This window comes from Hemitrygon akajei, unplaced genomic scaffold (assembly GCF_048418815.1).
Source record: "Hemitrygon akajei unplaced genomic scaffold, sHemAka1.3 Scf000062, whole genome shotgun sequence".
Classification (NCBI taxonomy): Eukaryota; Metazoa; Chordata; class Chondrichthyes; order Myliobatiformes; family Dasyatidae; genus Hemitrygon; species Hemitrygon akajei.
In genome coordinates this window covers 4643247-4655966 of record NW_027331948.1, presented here as the reverse complement: position 1 = coordinate 4655966, position 12720 = coordinate 4643247, and the positions used below count along the sequence as shown (strand labels likewise).

The 12720-nt window shown below is 42.3% G+C and overlaps 1 protein-coding gene across 1 annotated transcript; it reads left to right on the top strand.

Moving 5' to 3' along the window:
• The first annotated feature begins 4867 nt into the window (after positions 1 to 4867).
• On the top strand, positions 4868 to 6280 carry LOC140721816 (muscarinic acetylcholine receptor M2-like). Its single transcript, XM_073036625.1, has one exon. It carries the CDS (start codon positions 4868 to 4870, stop codon positions 6278 to 6280), a length of 1413 nt encoding a protein of 470 aa, XP_072892726.1.
• Positions 6281 to 12720: the final 6440 nt, after the last annotated feature.

The following is a 12720-nucleotide window of genomic DNA, read 5'->3' as shown; positions in this document are numbered from 1 at the left end:
AGACACATTTGGAGAGACCGCACTTTCCCCGGAGCAGGATCACAATCGCCACCAAGTTCGCTGCATGAGAGAGAGGGAACAGAAAGTTGAGAAAAAAGAACTCCTCACATTTGCTAAATTGTTACTACCAAAAGATCATTTTATTGTTACACCTAACTCAGACAACCGTTCAAGTACAACTGCAGACAATCAATTCGTTTAGTATTAGCGGGCTGTGCAAACCCAGTATTCCCAAATGTAGGGCAGCTGCTACAAGACCAAAGCACATAAACCGGAACATCAAATTATTGAACACAAACAGCAGGAAGAACGCTGTCCAAACCGTTCAATTCCACAGACGTTTGCCAATTCGCTAAATTCCTGCAGCAGTTTGTTTTCGATCCGGATGCCAGAATACACATTCCCGGTATTTCCATTCCATTCCTGAACTGCAGAACACCGGGACTGGATAGGTGACAGTGGAAACCAGCGACAGAAGCGATCACAATATTATAATTAAACTTCAATTCCCACCAACGGCAGGTGACACTGTGGCCTACCGGGAATTCCAAAGGCTGAAATAAAAGGACAGTAGACTTCCTCTATCTGCCAGATGAGAGAATAATCCATTTCTTAGAGAATGTATGCATTCTGTTACTCCCGAATCCACAGCTCGGCCAGACACTTTGAGCTGATTTCGTCAAAACGGCGCTGGTTTATACAAAGTATCGGTCTCCTGAGAATGGTTGCACCGCTGACTAACTTTCTTAGTTACAGTTAACTGAACAAACAATTTAATTTAAAACCATCCTTTCTGATGTAAGAATTTGGCCAATCGAAGATAACTACACCAACAATTCTTGGGCGTTATCTAACCAGTGATTGATCTGGAGGAAATAATGCGGGAGCTCTAATGACAAAGACTGACCTCATTACCGTGCAGTCACATTTACAGATTTCAGGGATTTGTTGACTAATTGTACATCTGTAAATGAAGTGCACCGACACCGAACTTCTGCCCCTGCGGTTTCCCATTTTGAACTGCCCTTCAGTGCTTCAACACCTTCCTGGCGAAACACAAACATGCACACATACACACACACACACACACACACACACACACACACACACACACACACACACACACACACACACACACACACACACACACACACACACACACACACACACACACACACACACACACACACACACAACCGAAACACAGATACGAACAGAGGTATAATAGACAGATAAACGTCGTGTTAGCAACGGACAAATGAACACGTTGCTGATGTAGAAAAACACGAAAACATCTACAGTTGCTGGAAATCCAAAGCAACACATACAATGTTCTGGCAAATCTCTGCTGAGTTCATTCAGCATTTTGTGATTTTGCTGATGTAAAATAATTGTATTCACATCTTAGATCTGTCAGAGGTCAAACGAAAATTGAGAAGAAATGTTTCAAGCTGCACATAAATGGGCATACCGGAAACTAATTAAAAATTAGTCTCCCTCAGTATAAGAAACATCGTCTCCAAATCGTCTCTATTAAGGCTGTTCAATATTCGATAGGTTTCAATGAGATTCCCATTCATTTTTCTAAACTCAAGTGAGTACAGGCCAAGAGCCATCAAATTCTCCTCATTGAATTCTCTATATGGATCTCTATAGACCCTCTCCAATGCCGGCACATCTTTTCTTAGATAAGGGACCCAAATCTGCTCACAGTGCTCCAAGTGTGGTCTGACCAATGGTTATAACGCCCCAGGATTACATCCTTGCTCTTATATTCTAGTCCTCTGGAAATGAAAGCGACCACAGAATCAGCCCTCAAGTCAACCATTAGGTAATCCTGAACAGGGATTCCCAAGTTCCTTTGCACATCTGATTGTTAAATTTTCTGTACATTTAGAAAATAGTTTATGCCTTTACTCCTTCTACCAAAGCGCATGAATATATATGAACTATCCTACACTGCATTCCATCTGCCCATTTTCCCAGTCTGTCGAAACCTTCAGCAGATACTTTGTTTCCTGAACGCTACCTGTCCCTCCAAATCTTTTTGTGTAATACTGAAACTTGGCATAAAGCCATCAATTCTGTCATCCATATCATTGACCTATAACGTGAAAAGAATCGGCTCCGACAAAGACCCCTGTGGAACACTACCAATTGACTGCAGCAAACCAGAAATTACCCCTTATTGTCACTCCTTCTCTTCTGCCAGTTAGCCAACCTTCTGTCTATGCTAGTATCTTTCCTCTAATGCCATGGGCTCTTAGTTTGCTAAGCAGACTCATGTGCGGCACCCTGTCAAAGCCCTTCTGAAACTCCTAGTAATCAACATCCACAGATTTGCTGCTGTCTATCCTGCTTTTCCGTTCCTCAAAGAATTCCAACAGATTTGTTAGGCATGATTTCCCCTGAAGGAAACAACTCTGACTTTGCCGGCTTTATCATGTGCCTCCAACTACATCAAAACCTCATCCTTAATAATGACTCCAGCACCTCCAATTACTGAAGTCAGGATGATTGGCTAATAATTCTCTTTATTTTGCCTCCCTCCCTTAAAGTGTGGAATGATATTTGCATTTTTCCAATATTCCAGAGCCATTCTAGAACCTAATGATTCTGGTAAGATCATAACTAATGCCTCCATAACCACCGCTGCTACCTCTTTCAGAACACGAGAGTGTAGTCCATCCGGTCCAGGTGACTTATCTAGCATTCAAACTTTCAACCTTCAAAACTCCTTCTCCTTAGTAATAGCAACAACACTCAATTCTGCCCCCAATAATTTTTGATTTTTGGCATACTCCTAGTGTCCTACACTGTGAGGACAGACAGAAAATACGTATTAAGTTTGTATGCCATTTCTTTTCCCCCATTACTACCTCTCCAGAATCATTTCCCAGTAGTCCGATTTCCGCTCTCGTCTCTCCTTCACTTTTTTATATTTCTGTAAAAATAGTTTTGGTATCATCATATTATTGGCTAGCTTATGTTCATATTTCATCTTTCTCTCTTTATGACTTTTAGTTGCCTATTGTTAGTTTCTAAAAGCTTCCCAATCCTCCAACTTCCCCCAATTTTTACTGTATTATGTGTTCTTTCTTTTCCCTCTATGCTGTATTTGACTTCCGTTGTTAACCACTGTTACCTTTAGAATACTTCGGGATGTATCTATACTGCGCCTTCTGAATTGCTCTCAGATACACCAACCATTGCTGTTCTGCTGTAATCCCTGGTACCGTCCCCGTCCAATTAAATTTTGCCAGCTCCACTCTTATGCTTCTGTTACAGTATTCCTTTTTTTCCACTGAAATACTAATATATCTGATTGTATTTTCTCCAATCCCAAACTGCAGAGTGAATTTATCATATTATGATACCTATCTCCTAAGGATTCCTTTACCTTAAATTCCCTAATGCAATCTGGGTCATAACACAGCACTCAATCCAAAATTGTCTTTCGCCTGGTGGCCTCTCCCACAAGCGGTTCTAGAAACCCAACTTGTACGCTTTCTACAAACTCCATCTCTTGGAGTTCGGCACCAACCTGAATTTCTCAATCTACCTACATATTGAAATACCCCATGACTACTGTAACATTTCCATTTTTACATGCCTCTTCTGTCTCCTGTTGTAATTTGTACCTCACCTCTAGGCCACTGTTCGAAGGCCTGGATATAACTCACATCAGGGTCTTTTTTACCCTTGCAGTTTCTTAACTCTACCCACAAGGATACTCCATCTTCCAATCCAATGCTTCCTATTTCTAAGGATTTGATTTAACTTTTTTACTAAATAAGCCACTGCACCACCTCTACTTACCTGTCTGTACTTTCTATACAATCTATCTTTTGACGATAATCTCCCAACTATGATTCTCTTTCAGCCACGATTCAGTAATGCCCACAATGTCATAACTGCAATCTCTAATCTCTACCTTATTCCATATACTGTACAATGTGCTTTCAAATATGACACCTGCAGGCATGTATTCCTTACGCTCTTCGATTTTCTCAGCATATTAGACTTGAACTCATTCCAGTGACTACAACTTTGTTCCATCATCTGCCTGTCCTTCCTCACAGTCTCACCACACAATGCATCTACTTGTATACCAACTGCCCCGTCTTCAGACCTATCATTCCAGGTGACATCCTCCCTGCCTAATTAGTTTAAACCATCCTCCACAACTCCATCAAACCTTCCCACAAGGATATTGGAGCCCCTTGGCTTCAGGTGTCAACTATCCTTTTTGTACATGTCCTATAAAATAATAGCTTTAAACAAAGCTATTAGTTTCAAGAAAATTAGACCATCATTGTTTAGTCTTCTCATGGGTTTCATAACTAGCGAAAATCAACGGTGTTAAGCCACCATTAACATGGTTCCTTAGCATTCTGTTTTGAAACACATGAGTTTGATCTGACGTAACTCAATCCCAGATTCTTCTCTCATTCCGGTAAATTTCTTAATTTCTACTTCTGACTGCAAGTTTATTGGATTGGATGGTTGTTCCTCCTGCACAGATCCTGTGCATTTGTTTTTCTTGCGTCATTTCTGGGATTTCTCGTGTTCATATAATTTTTGATTTTAAAGCACGTGCACTTAAGGGAACCAAGGGATCAGAGTTTTCCCATCATTTTAAGTGCATAAAGTTGGACCAATCTAATGAAAACATGTTTGCAATGTCGGGCATCAACATCTTTACTAAGCAATAATCTTTAAGTTTTTGTTTTACAACATATGGTCTTCTGTGTTCTTGCTGGTGAGACTTCAATTAGAAATCCTTTATTGCTTGTTTGCTAATATTTCTCATTTGTCTCTTATTTTCTACGTTTAGGTCACTTCAGTGCTAACTCAGAGGGAAAGGATGGCTAATTCAACGCAGACAAATTCATCTCTCAGCAACCGAACAGACATTCAAAGAGGGAGCACTTACAAAACAGTTGAAATAATCTTCATTCTGATTGTAGCATTATCTTTGAGTCTGGTGACCATTATCGGAAACATTCTGGTTATGCTTTCTATCAAAGTAAACAGACAGTTACAAACAATTAACAACAATTTTATTTTCAGCTTAGCCTGTGCTGATTTGATCATTGGTGTGTTCTCTATGAACCTTTACACCATGTATATCGTCATTGGCTACTGGCCCATGGGCCCAGTGGTGTGTGATTTATGGCTGGCTCTAGATTACGTTGCTGGTTATGCATCTATCATGAACCTGCTTATCATCAGCTTTGACCGATACTTCTGTGTGACAAAGCCTCTGAGCTACCCTGTGAAGAGAACCACCAAGCTGGCACGGATGATGATTGTAGCTGCTTGGGTGCTGTCATTTATCCTGTGGGCTCCTACCATTCTCTTCTGGCAGTTCATTGTAGGTGGGCGGACAGTTAAAGAAGGTGAGTGTCATATACAGTTCTTCTCAAATCCAGTTGTCACTTTTGGCACTGGAATAGCAGCCTTCTATCTACCGGTTATTACCATGACTATTTTGTATGTACACATATCCCGTGCTAGCAAGAGTCGGATCAAGAAGGATAAGAAACAGCCAGAGTCCAACAAAGGCACCATTTCTCCCAGTCCAGAGCGAGGCAAAATAATGAAACCGAATAACAGCAACCGTTCAAGTGCACCTGATGGGTTGCAGAATGCCAGAGTAAAAAATGGCAAGGCAGCTGGTGAAGTAATGACGGATCACTGTGGCCAAGGAGAGGAAAAGGGGGTCTCAAATCCCTCGACTTCCCTCAGTGTCGTCCCTTCCATCCAGAAGGAGGAAGGAACGATTGATGAGAGCACAAAGGTCTCCAGTGCACAAAGGCATTTTAGCAACGGCAGCTCCAAGCTCTCCAGCATAAAGGTTATCACGAAATTTAAGAAGAGTGACTACTGTGCTACCACACTTGAAATGGTGTCAGACAACAGCACCAACAATGGTAAAGACAGGGAGCTCGCCGCAGCCCACAAGATCATTAAAATGACAAAGACCCCTGCTAAGAAAAAGAAGGGAGCTGTAACCCGTGAGAATAAGGTGACCAGGACCATCTTGGCTATTCTGCTGGCATGTATCATCACCTGGACGCCATACAGTGTCATGGTACTCATTAACACTTTATGTTCAGTCTGCGTCCCTAACACAGTCTGGAGTATGGGATACTGGCTCTGTTACATCAACAGTACTCTCAACCCAGCCTGCTATGCGCTATGCAATGCTACCTTCAAGAAAACCTTCAAACATCTTCTCTTCTGTCAATATAAAAACATTGGTGCACCAAGATAAAATCAACAACCAGCTCCTCTCCATGAACATTTTATACATGGTATAGATGACTTTCACAATGTTTATCATAAATGTATATAAGTAAAATGTTCAACACGCTAAGTTATGGCTCAAATAGACATTATCTGTAATATGGTGAAAGCACACTTGAGTTCTGTCTAATTAATTTCTTATTTCTGCTTAAATGACGAATGTGCTGATTATTATAATGTTTCTGTGTGAAATCGTAAATTAATCTTCCTAGATTTCAAATATAGTGCGTTCCAGTTAATTGAGGAACACGAGGAATTGTACATTTTGGCCCGATTAAATGGTTGCCCCCGTGAGCCGAAGTTTCCTGGAAATAGTTAACAAAGTATAAAAAAAAAGACAAACTTACATATAAATAAGTAACGAACTATGTGTTTAAAGGAAATACAGAATAAATTAGAACACAACCAAAATCACTGCAGTATATAAAACTGTATTAGTTCCTAATTATTATGCTGGAATTCATTAAGTGTACACTGACGTGTTCTTTTGGTTGACTGTAAATAAATAAAATTATCAGAGAAACCAAGTGCAGATAGTGGACAGCTTTCAAGCAGTGCTATCGATGATTGGAACCTCCAAATCCTCATTTTAATTGTAACATTCAAGATGATTGCTGATACCTTTAAATTAATCATAGTACCTAACTAGATGAAGCTTTGAAATTGTTTCATTTCACCTTAGACGTCTCTGGCATCCGCAAGCCTGAATGCTTGAAACCGCAGTGAGGAAAGCAGTTCCGAATTGTCTTACTGTTTATCATTTGCCTACGATCAATGACAAAATCACTCCTCTTTGAATACGAACACACTCGTGATGCTATTTAAAACGGTTGTTTTAATTACAGCGTAGCGTATAATGGCCACATAACTTGCAGGTGACTGACGCTAGTTAGAACCGATTTGGCAACAGATTCCTGCATCAATTAAGTGGCATAGTTTTCCAAATAAACAAAGGAATCCAATGTTTTTGCAATTTATTTATTTATCATTAAGTATTGTCCTAAATAAGAGATTTCCCCAATTAACCAATGGCACAATTAATGCCATTTGACTGAATTATAAAATTCAACATGGGCACATTCAAGGGGTAATGTTCATTTTTATAATATCACTCAGTATCAAAAATTGTATTCTGCCCTTTAAATAAACTTGTGTTTCTAATGGATACACACCTTATTACCTTTCAGTTATTAGTTCTAATTGGTTGCTTCGAAACTTAATCACTTGTCATAAGGGGGGCGTTGGTGGCGGACCCAAATGCAAGACACAGATACTAAGGGACTAGGAACAGGGCTAGCTTTGTCAAGAAAGCAAGGGAAGACAGGAGTGAATGACGCTGGACATTGACACATGCCTTGGACGAGACTAGGATTCAGGGCCTGGGCTAGGACTTGGTCTAGAGACAAGGGACACGGACGTAAAACTAGGAACTTGGAGCCTGGGCTAGGGCTCTGAGCCCGAGACTGGACAAGGACCAGAAACCTGAGACTTGACTCGGGCTCCGAACACGGATCTAGGCGAGGACAAATCGTGTCTACAGGTCGTGGCGTGGCTATAGGACTGGACGTGAGAATCCAGGACAGGACGGGGGAACTCCAGCACTGGGCTACGCGAGGTAGCCCTTGGCTGGGCGAGGTACAAGGACAGGACGAGGCACATGAACAGAACGAGAACATGAAGTGGCCGCACCGGGAGCACCGGACGCAGTATGTCACAGCAGTTGACTCACAGATGAAGTGTCGCCTCACCTGGAAGGACTCTCTGGGGCCATGAATGGTGGTGGTGGAGGAAGTACAAGGGCAGGTGTAGCACTTGTTCCGCTTACAAGGATAAGTGCCGGGAGGGAGGTCGGTGGGAAGCGATCGGTGGTATGAATGGACAAGGAAGTCTTGTAGGGAGGGATCTCTGCGCAAAGCAGAAACTGGGGGAGGGGCGGAAATATGTGCTTGGTGGTGGGGTGCTCCCAGTGCGGCATTCTAAATATTGGTGAGAACCGACTCGGACTGGGAGACCTTTTCACTGAACACCTATACTCTGTCTGCCAGAGGAAGCAGTATCCCCCAGTGGCCATGCATTTTAATTCCACTTCCCATTCCCTTTCTGATATGTCTTTCCATGGCATCCTCTACTGTCAAGATCATGCCACATTCAGGTTGGAGGAGCAACACCTTATATTCCGTCAGGGTAGCCTCCAATCTATGGCCTGAACAATGACTTCTCTAACTTTCGTTAATGCCCCTCCTCCCCTTCTTACCCCAACCCTTATTCATTCAGTCATTCATTCATCTGTTTATCTATTTATTTATTCATTTATTTGTTTGTTTATTCATTTATTTATTTCCCCTTTCCGTATTTTTTCTTTCACTCTCTCTTTTCACTCTCTGTCCCTCAAACAATACTCCTTGTCTGCTCTCCATCTTCCTCCGGGGCTCCAACCCCCTTTCTTTCTTCCCAGCCTCCCGTCGCGTGATCCTCCACTTTCTACAGCCTGGTATCCCTTTTGCCAATCAGCTTTCCAGCTCTGAGCTTTATGCCCTCCCCCTCCTGTCTTCTGCTATCATTTCGGATCTCTCTTCCCACTCTCTCTATCAAATCTCCCACTATCTCTTCTTTCAGATAGTCCTGACGAAGGATCTCGTCCCGAAACGTCGACTATGCTTCTTTCTACAGATGCTGCCTGGCCTGAATTTTGTGTGTGTTACTTGAATTTCCAGGATCTGCAGATTTCCACGTGTTTGCATCAGACATCCATTGTGCATCACTGTCGCATTAACCATCGTCCCATTGATCACCGTCTGTCAACTAGGTTCATAATTAGCATTCATACACTCAGTAGCACAGTTGCACATGTATTAAGACTTGTATCTATTGTTCACAGGTTGCACACAATTCAACAATGACAGACACAGTATTCAAATAGTCTTGTAGAAAGCAGAATAATTCATTCCCTCTCATTCGATCCGGTATATTAGATAGGGAGCAGTAGTTGGAATGGCTGAGACATTGCATCACATGTCCTCACAGAGAGGCGCTGCTTCTTGTTAGTGGGAATTATCTATTCGGTCAATGGTTAATCCTCGGCTGAATGCCGAACCCTTCTCGAATTCTACTTCTCACTTAATCCACAAAATCTCCTGTTTTACTGAATGTATAACTGTTTTACCAATTTTTAACAGAAAAATATATGTTTTACATTCGCCCGTGTCCATCAAAACTTTGCTACTCCTGTGGGGTCCATTTCAGCTGGCCAAGAATCACACTCTAGTAAAGTGGTGATGGAAAGGAATTTAAATGATGGCACCGATTCACTTAGTCTGTAATAAAATCGAGTGCATTATTTAGAGATGGGTTCAGCGGTGTACCTTTGCATGTGGAGTGTCTCTGGGCATGCAGCCTGTACCTTGGGCTGCGGATTTACGAATAATTTAGTAGATCACAGAAAGGTTCGAGAAAAGAGGAGATAAGTAAGGACTTTCGCGGATAAGAAGGTTAAAAGGGTGAAATTCTTGATTCCAGAAAACATGTGAGCAATGTCGAAGAGCATGGAGGAATCCACATTAAACTTGCAAAGAGATTGGAGCCCAACCACTGCTTCACAGAAGTGCTGAGTAACTTCATTTTGGGTTGAAAACCCTCTGCCTTGCAGCTGATATCTCAAATCCTGATGCAGTAGTGGCAGACTCTAACCAAGTGTATGTGAGTTGATGTGAAAGCTCAGATTATCACTGTCTAATCTCAGGATTTGGCCAGCATGGTGGGAATAATAATGTTCAAAAGCAATGACAGGATGTTGTAACAATACAGCATTCTCATCTCGTTCACACTGCTGGGGTAGCTGGACTGTCATGTGGAGGGAGCAGCAGTGGCATTGTGGAGTAAAGACTGCATTCATTATCCCACCATTGTCATTCTGCCAGTTGTCTTGTCATTATGAGAAAGGATACCCCAGCCTCACAGGATAATCAGGAGCCCTTCTCATCAGAAATGATGCCTATCTTGAAAGGAGGGTCCAGCTCAGAGACAGCCTTCCAGACCCACAATTGCACACCAAAGCCATTTGCAGTCTCCTTCACTAAAGTTCCTTACATTCAGCCCAGCCAGCCCGACCGCTGATTTTGCTCTGCATGAATCTCCTCCCAACTTGCTTCAATAATTCCATCCAAGTTTGAAAGGTCCAATGAAATGTCAGAGAAATGTTTACAATATACATCCTGAAAAGCTTTATGTTTGTAAACATCCACCAAAACAAAGAAGTGCGCCAAAGAATGAACGAGTTAAACATGAGAACCCCAAAGTCCCCCTTCCCATGCATAAGCAGTTGCAAGCAATAATCCCGCCTTCCCCATCGACCACCAAGCAGTCGCCACCAAGCTGTCAAGTGTGAGCAAAGCTATAGCAAAGACACAGACTTGCAGTTAAACCAAAGACTTCGGGTTTCACCCAGTCTTCGACATATCGCAGGTCCTCTCTCTCCCTAATAAGGGAGAGGGAGGTGTCTCCATCAGCAGACAGATAAATTTCCTTCCTCACAAACTCTATTCAGTCTCCACTTAAGTGCGTCTGTATTACTTACTGAAGACACCTCCTGTCATGACAATTTTGATTTCTACCTTCTTACTTTTCATTGGATAAGTAAGTTAGATTTTAGGAGACTAACTTGTTTTGTTGGCCTCCGTCCGCTCGAGCTGACCAATGGAGCTATTCTGCCGCCATCCACTTAGGTAAAGACACTAAGGGTGAAAAAATGTTCTTATTCCACTTGCCAAGATTGGATTGATAAAACCGGATTGCAATACTTATTTTGTGTTGGCATGTATTTCATGTTGTAGCTAAATACGTTTTTGCAGAATAGTGAATGAGGATGTGTTTTACTGCTGCAGTTAGATGAACTGGTACGGAAATCGATGAGCATTCAAACCGGCTAAGTATGCTGCTTCTGTTTCTCTTTCTTCTTGTTCCCGTTCTGCTTCTGAACCCCTACCCTCACCACCACTTTTTTTTAGCGTCTAGCTGCTTGACACGGAGCTGGTTAACAAAAGCTGAACCCCTGTAAAGGGAAGCCTGTGTGACCTACACCAGAACCATAGCCCTCCATACCTGTACCATCCATGTACCCATCCAACCTTCTCTTACATGTTCAGATTGAGGATTCATGTCTCTCTTGTGCTGGCGGCTTCTTCCACATTCACAGAACATACTGAGTGAAAAGGTTTCCCCTCATGTTCCCCTTTAAATCTTCCCCCTTTTTCTTCTGCTGTGATTTGCAGTGCTCCTCCTGGGTGGTGTGGGGAGTAGAATCTTTGTTGCAGCTCAACAGTTGTTTGCTCTTTCACATTTTTTTCTAGTAGCCATGTGGCATTTTTGTGTGCAGGAATTCCTGTGTTGCAGACCATGTTGTAGGCATTAACCCTTACACTCCCATAACTGCTTTTTGGTTAGTTGTGGTGGTTCAGCTGCAGACTGCAGCAGACCATTATATAGAATGCAGCCATCTCGACAGCTCCAGGCACCATCATTTATTTGTGTCAATTCTCTGATTGGTCGTGCACTGTCTGGTCACCAAGAGGGTGTTTATTCCTTTTGGTTAAGGTACACCGAGATCGGGGGTTCCCAGCCTTTCATATGCCATAGTCGGAACCCATTAAGCAAAGGGTTGGTGGATGCCAGATTGGCATCTGGAGCTTTAATGTGACATCTGCAGAGTTGTGGTCTGATCACCCTGCACAGTGACGAAGCTTGCACAAAGCTATTCACAGATTCCATTCTTGCTTCCCTGGCATTGGAGACTCTCACTTAGGAAGGTGACAGCCAGTGTATTGTCTCTTCAGGTTTGAGCTTCTAATTATGGCTGGAGAAGGTGACAGTTTTGAGTGAGTGTTTTTACTGAACCACCAATGACTGGCAGATTGTTCTCTTACTGAGTTTCAGAGAATTGCTCCTGAATAGTTTGTGTATGAAAGCAGTTCTTCTGAGAGACTTCCCTCACTGTCTCCCGCAGCTTCCTCTCTCATCAAACAGCTTGTACTTCTCTCCATGTTCTCTGCTCATTCTGCATACAAAAGGAATACCTGCAAATCCACGCTACCCCCACGCCCCCCCCATATCTGGGATAAACTGGTGTCTACAGAGGCCTTGAATTCAAGCTTAGAGTTTAGTGGCTTGGCACATCATTCCCTGTACACTTCCCAAGAGTAAACATTAGAAACAACCAAACCTTTGTGGATTTCCAGTTCACGAATCAGAAATAAATCAAATCTCTCAGCGTAGTCTCAACTAAGCAAGGTTTTTCAAAAAAAAAATATGAGTATTTCAAGCTAGCCTGCTGTACTAGAAGGTGTAGTGTTATCAGTGCAAGTATCTTAGGATAAATAGGAATGCATCACTGCACTGTATAGACACTTAGCACAA